Source organism: Natrix helvetica (genome assembly GCF_964273705.1).
Source record: "Natrix helvetica genome assembly, chromosome: 5".
Lineage (NCBI taxonomy): Eukaryota > Metazoa > Chordata > Lepidosauria > Squamata > Natricidae > Natrix > Natrix helvetica.
Genome location: NC_138551.1, coordinates 49,926,358 through 49,945,524, shown reverse-complemented (window position 1 = coordinate 49,945,524; position 19,167 = coordinate 49,926,358). Strand labels below are relative to the sequence as shown.

The window sequence follows — 19,167 nt, the reverse complement described above, 5'->3', positions numbered from 1 at the left end:
CAACTACAGCATCTCGATTTTAAAATATGAAACTTGTGACAGTAGATCCCATAAAAGGTTCCTCTACATGAAAAACAGTCTCAGCACCCAACAAAAAACAAAGCTAGAATTTAAAAATATTAACCTATTTTCCTTGACTCTCCAAATTGTGTTTTCAGGTGAAATCACCTACAGTCAAGCACTGGAACGTAGTACGGTATACATTTGCATTGCATTTAACACTTATATTAAAACTATGAGCACTGACTCTGTGAAGGCATACATCAGCCCTTATGACGATAAGATTAAAAACGTACCTGACCAGAGTTCCCTCCAAGTATAATGAAGTCTCACTCTGCACTTTTTCTGGTAGCAAAGCAGTTTGTGCACTATTTGAATACAGCACCTGGGGGAAAAATAAAGGAGCCCACAACATAATTAGCAGCAAAAAATTGGGAGTGATGTATACTTTCAATAAGTAGCTCTAAAAAGAGAGCTATCATATAGAACTGCGGCTACTGAGATCAAGGCTGGAAATGTTGAAACACAATAATATCCCAACTACTTGTAAAACAGTACCTCAAATTATCAGTATGGAATATTCAGGATATCAATACACCAGTGGTGAAATTCAAATTTGTTTACTATTGGTTCTATGGGCATGGCTTGGTGGGGGTGGCAGGGGAAGGATACTGCAAAATCACTCCAGGGGAAAGATACTGCAAAAATCCCCATTCCTTTCTCTCTCCTGGGGAGAAGGATATTGTAAAATCTCCATTCCCACCCCACTCTGGGGCCAGCCAGAAGTGGCATTTGCCAGTTCTAAGAACTACACAAAATTTCTGCTACCGGTTCTCCAGAACCTGTCAGAATCTGCTGAATTTCACCCCTGCAGAACACCACTGATATATTTGGAGTTATTAAATTTAGTTAGTATTTAGTTGGAAATCTGAAATCCGAAGGTGGTTGAAATGTGTACTTGATTAATATTCCACACAAATAATCTAGCTTCCAAGAAAAAGGAAAATGAAACATGTTTAACAGCTTTTTTTGAAATTTGGAATTCAAATCAATCAAATCAAGAATAGTGCTTCCAACCAGACTGAATATAATATTAATTGGGTTCACATCAAATGCAAAATATGATTTTTATTATTTTGGCTGCATATATTGCATGAAGCCAACCATAAATATTTGCAAATCATGATTTATGGCTTAATGTGTTCCCTGAACTTAATCAAAAATTGCTTGTTCAATACATCATAATTAACAAACTGAGGCTTAGTACATTATACTAACCAGGTCATTTAGATTTAACAAAATCTATGGCCACTTATAGAAGTTTAAAAGGTACAGCACTCTACACACATCACAATATCATATACTCAGAGTTACGAGAAACTCACCCTGGTTCACACGTAATTCTAAATTATAGCATTGCTTGTTTATTTAAGCTTAATGTGATATAGGATACCCTCATTATGGCTTAAAATTATGTTATATGAAAATGATTGAATATCTGTAGGGAATCTCAAAGATGCAATACATGCAGAGATTCTAAGAATATTTTTGAAGTAGAGGTTTTTGAAGGATAGAGTGAAAAAAGTTCCAAAAGCAAAAATAAAAAGACTTTTAGCTAGCTGCAGTACATGAAACGCTTGGAAGCTATTATTTCTGCCAAGGGTGGTATTAAAAAATACTGAATGAAAGGCTGTCAAAACTTCTGCACCTGCTACATTCACTTTTCCTTATTTTGAATGATCTACACATAAATAGTAAGTGTGCATTCCATTTTCCAGAAAGGTGTCATGTTTAATTTTGTACCATGGAGAGGATATATCAGCTTCTGTTCACTTAGGGATGCATTGAAACATACAATTTGACCAGAGGGCCCTAACTTGTTACATGCAAGTGTATCTAACCCGCCACGACATTCCCTTTGGAGATAACAACTACCATACTGTGTTAAATAACTTAGGAAAGAAAAATGGGGATTCAAATCATTTTTTCTTAACTTATTTGAGGGATTGAAAAGAAACATCATCGTTTGGAATTTTGAAGCGCTCTTAAAATTAACTAGAATTTCATGTAGTTGTTACTTACACATAGAGATCCATGGGAAATTCTTTCATCATGTGCGTTATTATAAATTCCACCACAAGATCTGCAAAAATGTGATATAAATATTTAAAGATACAGGATTTATAATTAGTTGCCATTCTAACTAAAAATTCTAAGATATCATTCTTGGCTAGTGTTATCCACTGTTAACAACGGCCTACACCAGTGATGGCAAACATATTTTGGCTGCTGTGCCAAAAGCGCCGGTGTGCCAACCCATAATGCTATGCGCCCACCCCCCCCAGCATGCACACATGCGCGCAATCAGCGACACCCCCCTGCTTTTGCCACAGTTTTTTCACCTTCCCCAGGCTCCAGAGGCTTTCTAGGAGCCTGGGAGGGCGAAAACAGCTCCCCGCCCCCCCCCATGGACGCCCTCCGGAGGCCCAAGGAACTTCCCTGAAGCCTCCGGAGGGCAAAAAATGGACCTACAAGGAACCCAGAAGTTCGGGAATGTTGACTTCTGGTTTGTTAGTAGGACCAATTTTCAACTTCCGGAGCCTTCAGGAGGCTTCCCTGAAGGCTCCGGATGGCGAAAAACGGACCTACGGACAAATCGGAAGTCAGTTCCGGTTTGCTTGTAGGGCCGGTTTTTGCCCTCCGAAGCCTTCAGGGAAGCCTCCTGAAAGCTCCTGAAGGCTCCAGAGGCCAAAAATCGACCCTACGGACAAAGCGGAAGTTACCATTCCCAAACCTCTGGGTTCGCTGTAGGTCCGTTTTTTGCCCTCCGAAGGCTTCAGGGGCCTTTAGGAGGCTTCTCTGAAGGCCCCAGAGGGCCAAATCTGGTCCTACGAGCAAACCGGAAGTTACTTCCGGGTTCCCCGTAGGGGCGATTTTCGACCTCCGGAGCCTTCAGTGGCCTTCAGGAGGCTTCCCTGAAGGCTCTGGAGGGCAAAAAATGGTCCTCTGAGGAAATAGGAAGTCCGTTCCCGAACTTCCAGTTTGCCCGTAGGACTGTTTTTTCGCACTTTGGAGGCTTCAGGGAAGCCTTTGGAGGGCAAAAAATGGCCTCAAAAGAAGGCCGAAGTCAGCTGGCCAGCTGACAGGGCATTGCCTCGCGTGCCCTGACAAATGGCTTCGCGTGCCAGCTGTGGCACAAGTGCCATAGGTTCGCCATCATGGGCCTCGACATAACTTTATTATGTACAATGATTCCAAGTTATACTTGTTGGGGAGAGATAAATCCTACAGTTTGTGCATTAAGGAACTAAAGGACAGGAAATATAACTGTAATTTGGAAGCGAGGAATTCTTACTACATCACCTACACTCAGAAACATTTTACGTCAATATACAAACACAATATATTTATTCTAAGTTGACAAAATAACCCAAACAGCTTTGCTAGTTTTCATCTTATCGGTATTAAAAACAACTGTAAAATAGGGGAGGTCCTAAGGATCCTTGCATTCAGTCCTCCATAAAACCTTCTATACTTTATTGTATTTATATACAGCACTCGTCCCATATTTAAAAAATTAACCAGTTATTCCATTGCGATCTAACAGTTTTTTAAAATAAATATATTCCCTCACCCTTCAATTAGTTTGGAATGGATTTGTCTAGAAAAGCTTTTACTTCTTGCTAAAAGAAGGAAGCAGTAGGTGGGAAACACAGAACTGCATTATATTGGTAAATGAAATGCATTTCAGAATTGGCTTATAAATATTTTCCTCCTGCACCAGCCCTTTATCTCCCCCCCCCCCCTCAATCTATGAAGAAACTGTTGACAAAATCTGGCATATAGACTTACCCAACACAGCACAAACTAGAGGTCGACAGGGAAGATTCTTATCAGCGGCTTTCTTCCTGTGTCTCATAGGCTTCAAACACATGAAAATGAATTAGTCGGAAGGTATAAAGCAGTGATTACCAAAACTACTAGTATTTTCCATATAAATCAAACTGCTCAGAAAAAGACAGTTTCATCCTCTCATATAGGAATCCACAGCTGGTCACAACAAGGAAAAAATCATAATGTTCACATGATGACATCATCATGCAAGTCCAGTTTTTATCAGCTAGCATCCTGATGTCAGATGCAAGTATGTAATTTTGGGAATTTCCATGATAACATCATCCTGCATATTACTTCACTTCCTCTCCCTGCAGTTATTTTGTTCATTAAGCTTTAAAGCAAAAAGGTAGCTTAGGCAAATGCAATACCAACCAGAGTAGAGAGAAAATACTGAGATAGTTAGACAGATTTTCATGTATTCATTATATCATCACCTATCAGCTAGAAAAACAGAAAAAGCAGCTATTCAGACAAGATACATACAGGCTGCCTTTGCCCAATACACTTTGATTAGCTGACTCAGGGAGGCTTTAACATAACTCAGTCAGTGAGTTAGAATACATTAGATTTAGTTCAAAACAGCCCAGGGTTGTTCGTGGTTAAACTCACTTTCCTTTGTCATTTGTGTTGTAAGAATACCAAAGAGAGTGTTAACAAAGGTTTAACTTTCTTTATCTATTGCTGGAACAAAATTAAATCCTACAGTTGCTCTAAAAATGAATGCTTTAGGAATTCCACTCTTTCTCCATTCTATTTTTAACTTTTTCCTCCTGCAGTCACATAGTATAGGATGAAACAGAGAAAGAAGTTAATGGGGCTAATAAGTGTCCCAACTGCTTCCAAAAATGTTAAGAAGAGCAGAAAGTGACACCTGAAATAGCCAGGAGGAAAATCCCATAGGAAAGTAGTTGATTGCATCAGCCATATCAATTTAACTCAGCCTTGTCCTCATATGAAAATATACATACATATATATTATTCCCTAATATTTCTGTAGATCTAGTTGTCTCTCATTGCATCAATGCAAATTGCTCTCCACTGTGTTCTACAAGCTCACCCCTCTCAAGAAATCTTGATGAGGCTGTTTGACCACAACTATGAGCCAGTCTGCAATAAACTACTGGAATAGGGGTGGGAAAATTAAGAAAAATAAGATCAGAACACCAAGTACACCAAATGTTCACCAGAAACCTTCAGACATTTACCAACATCACCATGCAAAAGCTTAATACCAAAGCATTATTTATGTATCCAATTTATGTGGCTAAACATCAACAAGTGACTCTGTGTGGCAAACAGAATTAAATTAAAATAAAATAAAATAAAATAAAAAACCCAAACTAACAAAGGTTAAAATACAAAGCAGCTGAAAAACATCAAACCCATATCAGTAATACAAACAAGAAGTGAAAGAGAGGAAAAAATCCAAGGCTGACTTTGACCTAACAGAGTTCCTGCTCAAGACAACTTACCATTCTGTGGAGGTTTACACGAAAATTCATATTGTCATCATGCAGAAAAGCATTAGCATACTGATCCTATGGAAAAAGAAAAACAACCAAAGTAAGCAAAATCATACATTTTAATATCAAAGTAGTATTGAAAGATAACATTTATGAATGCAACAATCTGAAATATTACTCCTGGCAGATGATGCAAATGTATTTTTCATCTAGTTGACTAATTATGATTATTCAAATTGGTTAATGACCACACAGATCTTCTCCAGAATTTCCATCCCAACCTGGTCCTTCAGGCTTTCCTGCAACACATCCATCTCTACTGCAACTGGATGTACCCACCTTGCTGCTGGTTATCCTCTTCTTCTCTTTCCTTCCACCTTTGCCAGTATTATAGACTTTTGAAGAGAGCTAGATGTTTGCATAATATATTAAAGTATACATTGAGCCTGGTCATCTATAGCTGAAGTGAAAACCCTAACTTGATTTTGATATGAATTATGTTTGTTTTCTTAATAATCTGTGGAATTCTCAGAAGTCCTCTCCAATATCAAAGTTCAAAAAATGTCGATACTCTTTTCTACTTCTTCAGATTCCAAATTTTGTTTTCATAAATGGGGGAAATCATTGCCTTCATAATTTTGATATTTGTAGGAATAGATATACCACACATCCACTACTTCGGTGTATCTTCATTGTCAGTTCTACGATAGGTTGCAGTACTTGTCATTAGCTTGGTCTTCTTTAATATATATCCTTAGTCGCATATTTTTTACTAGTGTTTCCAGATTATTTGCATCTTGTGCTACTAAATTAATGTCACCAGCATAACGCAAGTTATCGATATTTCTTTCTCCAATTTTAAAACTGCAACCTTCTTCCAGTATTTTATGAAAGAAAGAGTATTTGGATATGAACAAATACTCTTTCTTTCATAAAAATGGAAAGAGGAAAGCACCATTACACTTCAAAAGTTTCCCATTTCTGATTGTAAATTCCCTTTCCCAAGCCTCCTTGTCTTCTAAAGTGAAAAAAGAACCTTCTTTTAAATGTGAAAAACAAACAATGGAGTCCAATATTGCAATCTTGATTTTTTTTTATCCTAATAAAAATTGTAGCCAGATGAGAAGTATGTTTCCAGTTAGCCAAATCTCACCAAGTGACTATTTCTCAAAACTGCAGTGATTATTGTTCAGTTTCAGAGATGGAGGAAGATAAAGGAATGCAAAGATCCTAAGGGACTGATTTTTACTTGTGCTACTAAGATGGAGGATATGGACAGGAAAAACTTACCTCTGCTATGCAGGTTAAGATAATCAGGCAGAGCTTTCCGCTATGGAGTCTGTGTTCATCTACAAACAAATATGAGGACACATATAAGCCATCATTCCTTAGCATGTGAAAAGATCAATATGCAAATCAGAAATCACAGAAATCCATAAGCACAACAGAGCAAGAGGTGATACAACATAGTACTTCAAAGCTACTACCTAGGATCCCGCAATAACAACAAGGATTTTGTTATTTTTGGTTTTAACCCCAGAACTATCTTCTTTTTATAGTCTTCAGCGCTAGTATTTTCCACTGTTAAAGAGATGATGAGTCTCTTGACTATCAAACAACACCCAGCATAACTGTTGGCCCCATACTACCGTAGTAGCAGTTCTCAATGACCCACCCAAATGAATCCTGGTTTCAATAAACCAGGAATTGCATGACTTTCATGCACTTTCACACTGTTTTGCTCTAGTCTTCCGGCTGAGAAAGCAGACTACCAATCTACATTAATCATAACTTCCTTAGTCAATCTTAATTTGTTGCAACATCTAGCTCACTTTCTACGAGTACCCGTGACTGTAAAGCTGTATAGAGGTACCTTTAAATATCAGTAACACACCTGACCTCCATTGATGACAATTGAAAAACAAGCTAAAATGCTCTTTTTCCGGGAACAGCAGCTCTAGAGACTCATAATACTTTAGAGTCTTGTTATCTTTTCACAGCAAAATCCAGAGATTTACTGCTCATGCTCAGGTGTCACAGTTAAGTCTCATCCTTGGAGATTACGCTGCATGCATTATTCCTTCATGCCAAGCATTTAACTTTAGATTCCTGTGGTTATATACTAGTGATATGTTTATTTACCAGCATTTTCTTAGCTACTTAACTGCTTTAACCAGTGCAATGCTTTGTGCTTTAGCACTGAAGCAACTTCCCATGTCTCCAATGCATTATACAATAGTGCCCTTAGCACAAGTCCCCTAAGAACAATGCCAATTTTGACCTTTGTTATGGGTGAGAAGAAACACAGTGAAGACTATTCTATGTAGTTGCATACTGTATTTGACTAGAATTTCCTCTTTCTCATTGTCAAACAAAGTAGAGACTATTAACAAATAAATAAAACAACAACAACATGATAAAAGTAATTAGGAGATTCATTATAAAGTATTGCCATACTAAATATTTCAAGAATTGAACTAAGCATCAATTGTGAAAACTCCAATCATTGTGGCAGATAAACAGTCACTCCCACTATTCAATATTGTACAGCATTCAATACAGATATATTACCATACTCCCAATTCACAGAAAAAAGCACAAATATAATTTATAAGCATTCTGCATTTAAACAGGGAGCAAATAAAGCTTTCATATTGACAATGAAATTTAAACCAACCCATGACTTGCAGAAATTACTGTTATAACACAATATAGAGAAAAATGTTTAATGTCTACACATGTAGTTATTCAAACTGCAATGCAAATCTAAAAGGAACTGCATAATGCTACCTTGGTAAATTTGGGGACGCATCACATCTACTTCTATCATTTAATTCAATGTCGTAGCCTGGACATTACAAATCTGGATTGGTTTAACCAAAATGGGGTAAATCAGAATGCTCAAAAACACTACAAGCACTCAGTTAACTTTCTAGAAATAAACCAGCTTGAATTTATGATTTCAGATGGTTTATAATTCCCATTTTAATGAAACAATATCACATATCTCAAAATCCTGGTGTGGTTTTATAATCAGATCAGCAATCCATGATGCTGAAAAGCAAAAACAACCAAAATGCAAACAATTAAAGAAACATGCTTCAAGTTTATCCTCCCACATTTGCTTTCTCCTTCCATCTCATCCTTCTTGGCAATATTTTTTCCATGACTACTAATGTCTATTTCAACTCAAAGTGCAAGTCAAAGGGGACGATTTGACCTCATATGCAAAAAAGTAAGCATGACACTTTGAGAGTAATTTAATAGAAAAGCAAATGTGATTCTCTAAAAGAAAATCCCCAAGAACATTGTTTAGCAACTATCACAGTGATTCTTCACAAATCCAACATTGCCAAACAGTTGTAAAAAAATATTTTTGGCCAACATGCACACTTAGCAACCAAATTTTTGCATCTGAGCAATGCATGCCAGAGTGAGAAAAATGCCAATGTTGCTGCATGAGAGAATTTTGTCTAATTGAAATTAGAGGAACCAGAAGTCTCTCTTTCTCTCTGTCATGTGGTTCATTTAGTGACCATTTTGCTTAATAACAAAGGTGCTGGCATAGGTTGTAGTCACTAAATAAGTACTGGCTGAATTCTACATAAAAATTAACCATTTATCTTTCTATGAAAATGTAGGTCCAGTAAGGAAACAGACACGTATCCCACTAAAAATGCTGACACAAAATCCACAGAAACTATCCAAGGAGGGAAAAACACACTTGAACAGATATAAAAGACATACATAGATATAAAAAACATAAAAGGCAAAATAAATTTGATTACTGTATGCATATACGGGCATAGATAAACACATATGTTTCTACAGACTGTGTGCACACACCCAGATATTGGGTTGAAGTGTTGAAGTAAAAACTGAAGAATTGAGCACTTTACTGATTTGAAGGACTACCCATCTTATTCAACAAATGATCAAAATAATGTATGAATACAGCCAACATAATATAAAACTGTAAGTTTGCCTGTGCACGTTTGTGCATAGGCCATTATGGCTGAGCCAGTTGAAATGAATACAGAGTTATCCATCCACAGCATATAAGACTTGAACCACCATCTTCCAATAGGCTACTCTTTATAGAAAGCCAAAACGTTTAAATTCAAGCCAAACCTTATCACCTTTGGTGCAGCTTTCTTGTACCAACTCACAACAAGTCACAGTAGCTATGACGCATCGCATGTGTTTTGAAGAGTTCATAATGTTTATTCTGAACTCAGACTTCTGTCTTATGCAGTATTCCCTTTGGGGTATTCTCAGAAATAAGGTGGCATAGACCACTCTATCCTTTGCTTTCTTAGATATAATTGTCTGTTTTATTTCCTTGGAAGAACATGACAAATCACATTATCTTCTATATTTGGGTTTTCTCTCCTTCAGCATCAAAGCTCCTTGATCTCTTATAATTGTCATCTGGCAATAAGAAAGCAGTTCATACTGTCAGTCTGAAGAAATTTATTATTCAAGATGAATTAGCTAGATTGCTTTATGCAGTTAAATTAGTAACAACCTTCCCCCCCCCCCAACGGATTTCAGAAATGCAAAGCTGTATTGATACAGCTGCCTACCTTTGGTATCCTGCATGACAATAGAACTGTACTTTAAGAAGGTTATCAGCAGGTTGCTTGTCTGCACATCAGCATCCAAGGGCAGCTCGACAGTGCTAATGACTGGGAAAAAATCAGAGGAGGTTTGCTCATCAGTAGAACTTAAACCATTCTGAAATCCTTCCGAGTGGAGGTAAAGCAACATGTTTCTATTATTAAATACTACAAACCTTGTCTTGTCTTTAACAATTGTTTATGGCATCAGGCGGAATCATTGTAGATTATTAATTTGGAGATAAGAAAAATCAAGCAACATTGCCACTGGAACCCACAAACAATGAAGTGGGGTCACTCCCAAATAAAGCATAGTATTTCCCTTGGACAGGGATTTTGTTATGGTCGCTTCTTGGCATTTGTGAAATTATTTATTATTTTGGAATTCTTATATGGTTATATTTAATTTTACAGTGATTACTGCTGTGGAGGCTGCTCAAAAATCAGACATGATTAGGGCAACGTAAGCGTAGCACAAATGGGTCACAAAAAGAAACTCTTTGTGGGACTGCCTGTCTCTGAGGCAAAATCATCTGATGGGACCTAGGAGATGTGGTTTTCCTGTGACAGCACCTGCTCTTTGAATAATCCCGTCCATCCGTCCCCCCCAATTAGGACGAGTCCCACTTTGTCAGTCTTCCAGAAAGCTTTAAAAACCTAGTTTCTCCCCCAGACAATGAGACAGCATTATGTATGAACCCATTTTCTGGGAGATGGTATGCATGTTAGATAACCCAGACTGTGGGTGGTCTAATATATTGGTTATGGCTTTTGTTTCTTTTTTGTATATGTTTTTAAATTCTAATTATTATTTGGAGTTTTTTTTTAACTTGATGTGTGCCACCTAAAATTGTAATTGCACAGATTTGGAGGGCATAATAAATCTTCTAAATAAATATTAATTTGAAACATTAGAACAGTTTTAATCTGTGTTACAAGTCAAAAAATGGAACTAATCCAAGACTCAAGACTTCTTTTGCAAAATCCAGCAGCAGTTAAAGTACTCAGGATCGTAAGTACTCTGGGCTATATTCTTCAAGATATAAGCTGCGCTTTGACTTTGAAACGGCCATATCTAATATAAAATGTAAAGCAAAATATTGCTTTATTCATCTGCATTTTTTAATGGCACAGTATGAGTGGGAATCATCCTGGCATGCTTTTTTTTTGAAGGGAAGTAAGAAATAATAGGGAGTAAGTTAATGTGGACACATTCATCGAATCCCTGAAAGTACAGAAAAAGGATGAAAACCATAAAGTCAGGTCTATATTGAAACAGGCCAAATAAGAATTCATTTTATTACATTAATTAATCTCCAGAAAATAGGAAACTAGCACTCTCTGTGCATATTTACAACAATCTGGATTTGTCTATGTAAATTAGAAAATGAGAGGAAAAGAGAGTTGAAGATATGCACGCAAATTTTGCCTGCTGCATTAAAAGAAGTGTGTGGGCAGATATATTTGCAATGAATAATATGAAAGAAGCTTAAGCAACTCTCAACCCTTAACATCATATAGAATACGTACACAGAGAGGTAGAAGACAGAATTCTTTTTTTAAAAAAAAAAACCACAGGCTTTTGATATCCATGGCAACGAAGAATTTATCTTCTCAGAGAAGAATACTCTTCTACCAGGATGCCAGAGTGACCTTAATAGCAGCTATATTACAGGATAAGATTCCGTTCTCACTCAAATGCTTATAAAGTTTTATGAAATATATCTTATTTTTCCATTAAGATATCTGTAACACATAAAGCAGTCGACACACACAGGGCAACTAGGCAATCGGATACAGACAGCTGATCCTATTATCTAGGATGGCCATCCACGTCTTCATGTGCCCAAGCATGTATGCGCCACCAGCCTAAGGGCAATGTCTTATCACATAAAAATAACATTCAGAGAGAGATTCTCATTTGGGAACAATTCGTGATTAAGCCAAGTAATATCATGTTTCTATAAGCTGTTCCTGACGAGGATTTCTGCTAGGATTCCAGGATCTATAAGCCCTTATGCTTTTCTGCATAAAGGGGCCACTTGTCCTCTTCCCTAGAGTACAGAAATGCAACAAACACGTATAAAAAAATAGAACGGCTCACCATCAGAAGAAGGTGGTGTGGTTCCAAGGGGAGTGACAGGTGTAGTTGGAACTGGGCTTTCTGGCATTGTCACTAAACCAATTTCAGGATGACTCTAGGAATTAAACATATATCCAAATAAATTTACACTCAGTGATGCCTCTACTACCTTAACTATCCCTTAGTAAATTTTACCCCATGCCTGATACTGCAGCTATTTTTCTTCTGCTATTTTATCACACCTACAATCCTTGCTAGAATCTGTCATTATTGCCATGCATATAAGAAATTACTGAACAGCTTTTTAAAAGTTAAAATTAATCTTCTTACAAAAGTTGCTATGAAAGCAATATTTCCTTCCCTCTTCTTCCATCCCCTCTCTTAATATATTCCTGATTATACAGCAAGTCAATGCATCATGTTGCTACCCTGCTGCTTAACCCAGGTGTTTCAGGAGAACACAAGGCTACACAAATATTATTACTGTTACCTGTTCTGCCTGCCTGCTTCTACTAGTCCTTTCTACATTTCATCTCAGCCAGAAGCTCCCCATCTAATTGCTGATTTAACTATAGGGTTCCATTTGTAATACTGTCATCCATAAAAACAGGCAAGACTTTACATCAGCATATTATTCTATTTTATGCTCAACTGTGAAATAATGAAGTCAGTTTCACAGAGTACCTTTCATATCAACGTATTTCCAAATGTTCTCTCAGCAGCAAGCAGATTTTGAAATGCATTTTGGAATTACGGTACCAATCTGTTTTTAATTGTACAATATTTCATGTCAGTTCACACAGGGGCCTGCTATGGCAGAAATTTTGAAAGCTGGGTTTATTCATGGATTCTGCACTTAATCTTATAAGGATTAACTAACATTTTCTCAATTTGTTTTAAATTAACCTCCAAGGCCAACTTTGAAATAAACTGTCCATTGAAAATAATGCACACAAATGACTCAATTTCCATAGTTTAATGACTGGGGTTCTCTTATAATCAGGTTTTATAACTCTTCTTCCAGCTAAGTGTAACAGCACCGCCTAGCAGCAAGATGCCGGCGTGGCAATTCTGAAATTTAAGCTTGCAGTAACTGCAGTAATTCCTATACTGTTCAACTGAAAAGGCTTTAGCCGACATGCATCCTGCACAGCACTGCTCTAAAACATCCAGGTCACACAAAAATGAACAAAGTGAACAAAGCAACTCTCATACATAAATTATTATCTTCATCATAGCTATGATCCCAACATCAAACAAAACATGTATGTAAACTACTCACATCTTTATGCTAGATTTATTATTTATGATACAGAGTTTCTTTTTAAAATGACACAGTACACCTTGAAATATTTATTTGGAGCAACCTAAGTACACTAGCAGCATGATTAAATTTTGATTTTATTCAGACTCATTTAAACCAGATTTGAACCAATATTCACTACATATAAACATCAGCTAAAAGCACCCAGGAACAAAATTCAGAATGGCAGAGATAAATTTTTAAAAAAACTATTTTTGCAAGCTTCTACAGACTCTGCATAAATAAAAAGACAAATAGTGGAGATTGATCCCTATCAGAATTTTTTTTATATACTTTACTGAAAAGACTATGCCCTGCCAGGGTAACAATTACAAATAAAGCAAAGCCAAAGAAAAATCAATAGCAAACCTTAACATACTTAACAAGCTAATAACTATAACAATAATATATTTACAGTAATTATAACAATACAACCAAAGAAAAAAGAAAATGAGCTTTAACCTATTTACAATTTTTCCATATTATATCCATAATTCTATAGCGTCTTTATTTTCCATACTAACAGTTATTAACATTTGTCAACTTCCCTCTCATTTCAACCTCTTATCTCTATCCATTCATAAAATTTATTTCATGTCCTATAATATTTCTTTAATTTTTAAGGTTAATCTATCCATTTCAACACAATCCCAAATTTTCCTAATTATATCATCATCCGGTGGGGTGTTTGCATTTTTCCAATATTTAGCATATATGATTTCTGCTGCCGTCAATATATGTAATACTAAATATATGGTTGCTTTCCGACAGTATACCTAAAAGGCATTTTTTTTCCTACCAGAATTTTCAAAGCACTTTAAAAGAAGGGAAAGATATTGTATAGTTTTGGATCCTATAGGACCACGAACCTACCCAATGACCACCCTGGCTTATTTCAGGACCCTAGTGGTCCCCCAGGGTGACCGGACGGCACAGGAGAGTGGAAGAAAGCAAATCGGTGTTTTTTGAAAATCTGTAGTGAGCCGGGAAATGGCGGTCGGCGTGCGGGCGCGTCGGCTTACTCCGGGAGACTCTGTGGCTGCTGGAGCTGGCGTCTTGGCGGTTACGATCTGTTTGGCCGGCGTTTGCGGGCGTTTTTGCAAGCCACGACAGCTACGACAGCCCGAGGTGAGACCAGCGACGCCCTGAGCGGCTAGCGACGGGGACACGATGGCGTCCCACACGAGAGAAGGCGGAGGAAGGCGGAGGGAGGCGCTGGTGGCAGTGGCAGCCCGGAAGATCATTGGGGGCTCTAAACATCAGTCCCCCGACCCGCTGGACCCGCTGGGAGCCCCGAGCCTACCAGAAGCCCAGTGGAGGTCGTGGGAGGTTTGAGCTGGGCTTGAAACATCGGAGTCGCCGGAGTTGTTGGAGGGCGCCGGAGGCCGGCAGAAGGTGTGGAGTGAATAACAGAGGCCGCCTGAAATGGCGCGGAGGCGACGCTGGGGCTTGAAAGGCTCACGGGGAGCCGTCGACACCACCCCCCTGCCCATTATGGATTATCCGCTTGTCTTGTATAGACTTTGAGAACGGCTTAACCCCTTACCACCTGGGGCTTGGAAGGACTGCGGGGAGCTGTTGAACCCCCCCCCCCGCCCGCTATGGATCATCTGCTCACTCTCTTACGGATCTTTAAGAACTGCCTAACCCCCTACTATTGAGAATTGTGGATTATAGGCCCTACTTATTTTTTAGCCACTTCTACCTATTTCTTTACCCATCTCTCTCATCTTGTAATCTTGGTTGCCGTTCTGTCATGATTTTTAACGGGTAGACTTATTTAACACCTTTAGCACCCAGAATCCATCTTTAGCCCGGTGTATTTATTATTTATCACTTATCATGTATGCGAGGTCTGACCTTATTTTACTGCGGGAGTCCCCCCTCTCGCAGTTATGGCCTCCTGCCCTCTCAAGGGCCCACCTCGAGGACGGGTTCATTAACCCAGAGAGGTGGAGGAAGCGCACATTGAGGGGTTTTTTAATTAATTGTTTTTTAAAAATTGTAAGGGGTTCCAGGGGTGGGGGGGGGGAACAGGTCAGGAGGGATGGGAGAGCCAGGCACCTAGGTGTGGTCGAAGGAGGAGGGAGCGGAGTGGGGGAGGAGAGGGAAGATAGCATTCCTACGCAGGGCTCCTTGATACCAACGGTCGTGGGGAGGGGCAGGTGCGAGGACAGATCAAGAGCGCGTAGTCGGTTGGGAGACCGGGGTTTTTGGTCATTCCCGGTCGTTTGTACCAACCCCTGCATACTAGGTGGTCAGGATCTACAGACCCAAGGCCTGAGACTGCTGTTATGCAACGCGAGGTCCGTTGTCAATAAGGCCCCCCTCATCCACGATCTAATTTTGGAGGGGGAGCCGGACCTCGCAGGAATAACCGAGACCTGGTTGGGCCACGAGGGAGGTTTACCCCTCGTGGAAGTGTGCCCGCCAGGTTATCGAGCATTTCACCAGCCTCGGGCCCAGGGAAGGGGCGGTGGGGTAGCAGTGATTATCCGGGAAGACTTGGAGCCGAGAGAGTCCACTGTGCCACAGACATCCGGGTGTGAGTCCCTCGTCGTGAGATGGGGCCCAGGGAGGCAGTTGGGCCTGCTGATAGTATACCTGGCTCCTCGCTATACACCAGCGGCCCTGCCTGAACTCCTCGAGCTGATCTCATCGGTGGCGGTTGAGACCCCCAAACTTTTAGTGATGGGGGATTTTAATCTGCCGTCGATGGGAGAAGCGTCTGAGGGGGTTCGGGAGTTCATGGCTTCCATGACAGCCATGGACCTGACCCAGTTAATTCAGGGCCCTTCTCACGAGGGAGGCCACACGTTGGACCTTTGTCTCTGGCCAGTGGACGAGTGATCTGGGAATAGGGGATTCAATTATTACTCCCCTGTCATGGTCAGATCACTCACTTCTCCGGCTTGACTTCCCCGGTGCTACACCCCGCTGCGGGGAGGCGGAACCGGAAGGTATTAGATGGTTCCGCCCCAAGCGCCTGATGGAACCAGATAGGTTCCAGACAGAGCTTGGGCCACCTCCTGTGGACCTGACCCGCCCCCGAGTGGAGGACCTGGTAGACGCATGGAATAGTGCGACTACCGGGGCCCTAGACCGGGTGGCGCCTTTGCGGCCTCTCCTGCGGCGACGAACCACCCTGGCCCCTTGGTTTACCGAGGAGCTAAGGGTGATGAAACGCCACAAGAGACGCCTAGAGAGCCGTTGGAGATCCTCCCGTTCCGAATTTGACCGAACACAGGTACGAGCCTATTTGAGGACGTACCTTGTGGCATTAAGAGCGGCCAAACGTCAATATTGTGCCGCTCTTATTGCGTCCGCAGATAACCGCCCTGCCGCCCTGTTTCGGGTGACTCGCTCTCTCTTGTTTGAGAGACCGCGGGAAGCCCCTTTACAGGGCAGAGCAGAGGAGTTTGGGAAATATCTACAGGACAAAGTCGCTCAAATCCGGAAGGGATGGGCCCCTTTCAGTAGTCCAGCTGAGACGCCTGCGGCAAGTCTTGAGGGACCGCTTTGGGAGGAATTTGACTCGGTTGCCATCGAGGATTTGGACAGGTTGCGTGGACGTCTGCGACCTACCACATGTTTATTGGACCCGTGTCCCTCCTGGCTTGTACTGGCATCCTGGGAGGTTACACGCGACTGGCTCCTGGGCCTAGTGAACGCCTCGTTGGGCGAGGGGCTTCTACCGACCGCCTTGAAAGAGGCAGTGGTGAGGCCCCTGCTCAAGAAGCCTTCCCTGGACCCAATGGACCTAGTCAATTATCGTCCTGTCTCCAACCTTCCTTTTTTAGCGAAGGTTGTAGAGAGTGTGGTAGCACAACAGTTCCCACGTCACCTGGAGGAGAATGATTATCTAGACCCGCGCCAGTCCGGCTTCCGACCCGGGCACAGCACGGAGACGGCCTTGGTCGCATTGGTTGATGATCTCTGGAGGGCCAGAGATAGGGGCTGTTCCTCTATCCTGGTCCTATTAGATCTCTCGGCGGCGTTCGATACCATCGACCATGGTATCCTGTTGCACCGGCTAGAGGGGCTGGGAGTCAGGGGCACCGTTCTACGGTGGTTTGGTTCCTACCTCTCTGACCGGACGCAACATGTGTTGGCAGGGGAGCAGAGATCGACCCGGAGGCCGCTCACATGTGGGGTGCCTCAGGGGTCGGTGCTCTCGCCTCTCCTGTTCAACACTTACATGAAACCGCTGGGCGAGATCATCCGTGGTTTTGGGGTGGGATATCATCTGTATGCTGATGATACTCAGCTATACATTTCCACCCCGAACCACCCCAATGAGGCCGTCGAAATGATGTCCCGGTGTTTGGAGGCCGTACGGGTCTGGATGGATGACAACCGACTAAAACTCAACCCTTCCAAGACGGAGTGGCTGTGGCTTCCGGCCTCCCGGTTCAACCAGTTGCTTCCATCTCTGGCCATTGGGGGCGTGCAACTGGCCCCCATGGAACAGGTGCGCAATTTGGGCGTCCTCCTAGATGCCCGGCTGTCCATGGATGACCATGTAACAGCCGTGGCAAGGGGGGTGTTCCATCAGGTTCGCCTGATGCGCCAATTGCGCCCCTTATTGGACCGGGATGCCCTACGCACAGTCACCCATGCGCTAGTGACGTCTCGCCTGGACTACTGCAATGCTCTCTACATGGGGCTTCCCTTGAGATGCACTCGGAGACTGCAGTTGGTCCAGAACGCGGCCGCGCGGGTGATTATGGGGAGGGCGAGATACTCCCCTGTAATACTTCTCCTGCGCGAGCTGCACTGGCTTCCTGTAGTCTATCGAGTGCGTTTCAAGGTTTTGATTATGATCTTTAAAGCGCTTCATGGCACAGGATCTAGCTACATGCAGGATCGCATCCTGCCCCATACATCCCTACGACCAATCCGCTCACACAGAGAGGACTTCTTCGGGTGCCGTCCGCCAAACAGTGTCGGGGGGCGACACCCAGGAGCAGAGCCTTCTCTGTGATGGGCCCAGCCCTATGGAATGACCTCCCCCGTGACATCAGGACTACTTCCGATCTCCGCTCCTTCCGTGTACAGTTGAAGACCCACCTCTTTCAATTATCTGGCCTGGCTCAACCGTAAATTTTTTCTTATTCCTCCTGACAGTTCTTTTAAATTTTTTAAATTTTTAAATTTTAAATTGTGTTTTTACAATTGGGGTATTTTAATGGTGACTTTTAATTGTCTAATGTGATGTAATTTGTTACCTCCTCCGTGCATGTTATGTCCTGTATATATGTAGGTTTATGTGTTTGTATACATGTTTTTGTTTTATACTCCATTGTACGCCGCCCCGAGTCCTGTCTGGAAAGGGAGCGGCTAATAAATTTAAATTTATTATTATTATTATTATTATTATTAATCAGCTGACAGATAGTTTGAATCAAAATGTTCACGACTATGTATGATATTCTTGACTCAACTTAGGGACAATTTTATATGTTCCAGGTCTACTTATCTTCCCTTCCTTTCATAAACATGACCTGAAGAATTCAAAAGGGAGTGAAGTACCATTCTTTACAACTCTGGCTTGTTGTATAGCATATTATAGCATACATGCTGGCCAAATGAGTAAATAAATTCAAAACTAACTTCTTTCTTGATTCAGTAATTGATTATATTTATTTGTTAGATTTAAATCTCATCTTTTGCACAGGAATGCAAATCAATACTGTATACTGAATGCATCTTTGTCCTATTTATCAACCCCCACAACAGAACCCCGTGAGACAGTTTGACCTAAGACAAAGTGACTGGCCAAAATCACTCCCTGACTTTCCA

The 19,167-nt window shown here is 41.0% G+C and overlaps 1 protein-coding gene across 3 annotated transcripts in view; it reads right to left on the bottom strand.

The window, feature by feature from the left end:
* The window catches only part of ARMH3 (armadillo like helical domain containing 3), a 148,955-nt gene that overhangs the window by 108,609 nt on the left and 21,179 nt on the right, over positions 1-19,167 (bottom strand). For all 3 annotated transcript variants that reach the window (XM_081956431.1, XM_081956429.1, XM_081956430.1), the window contains 7 exons: positions 12,084-12,177; positions 9,947-10,048; positions 6,651-6,709; positions 5,370-5,435; positions 3,853-3,922; positions 2,083-2,143; positions 297-385 (listed from right to left, as the gene is read on the bottom strand). In XM_081956431.1, coding sequence (XP_081812557.1) covers positions 297-385; positions 2,083-2,143; positions 3,853-3,922; positions 5,370-5,435; positions 6,651-6,709; positions 9,947-10,048; positions 12,084-12,177 — 541 coding nt within the window. The remainder of the gene's footprint in view (positions 1-296; positions 386-2,082; positions 2,144-3,852; positions 3,923-5,369; positions 5,436-6,650; positions 6,710-9,946; positions 10,049-12,083; positions 12,178-19,167) is intronic.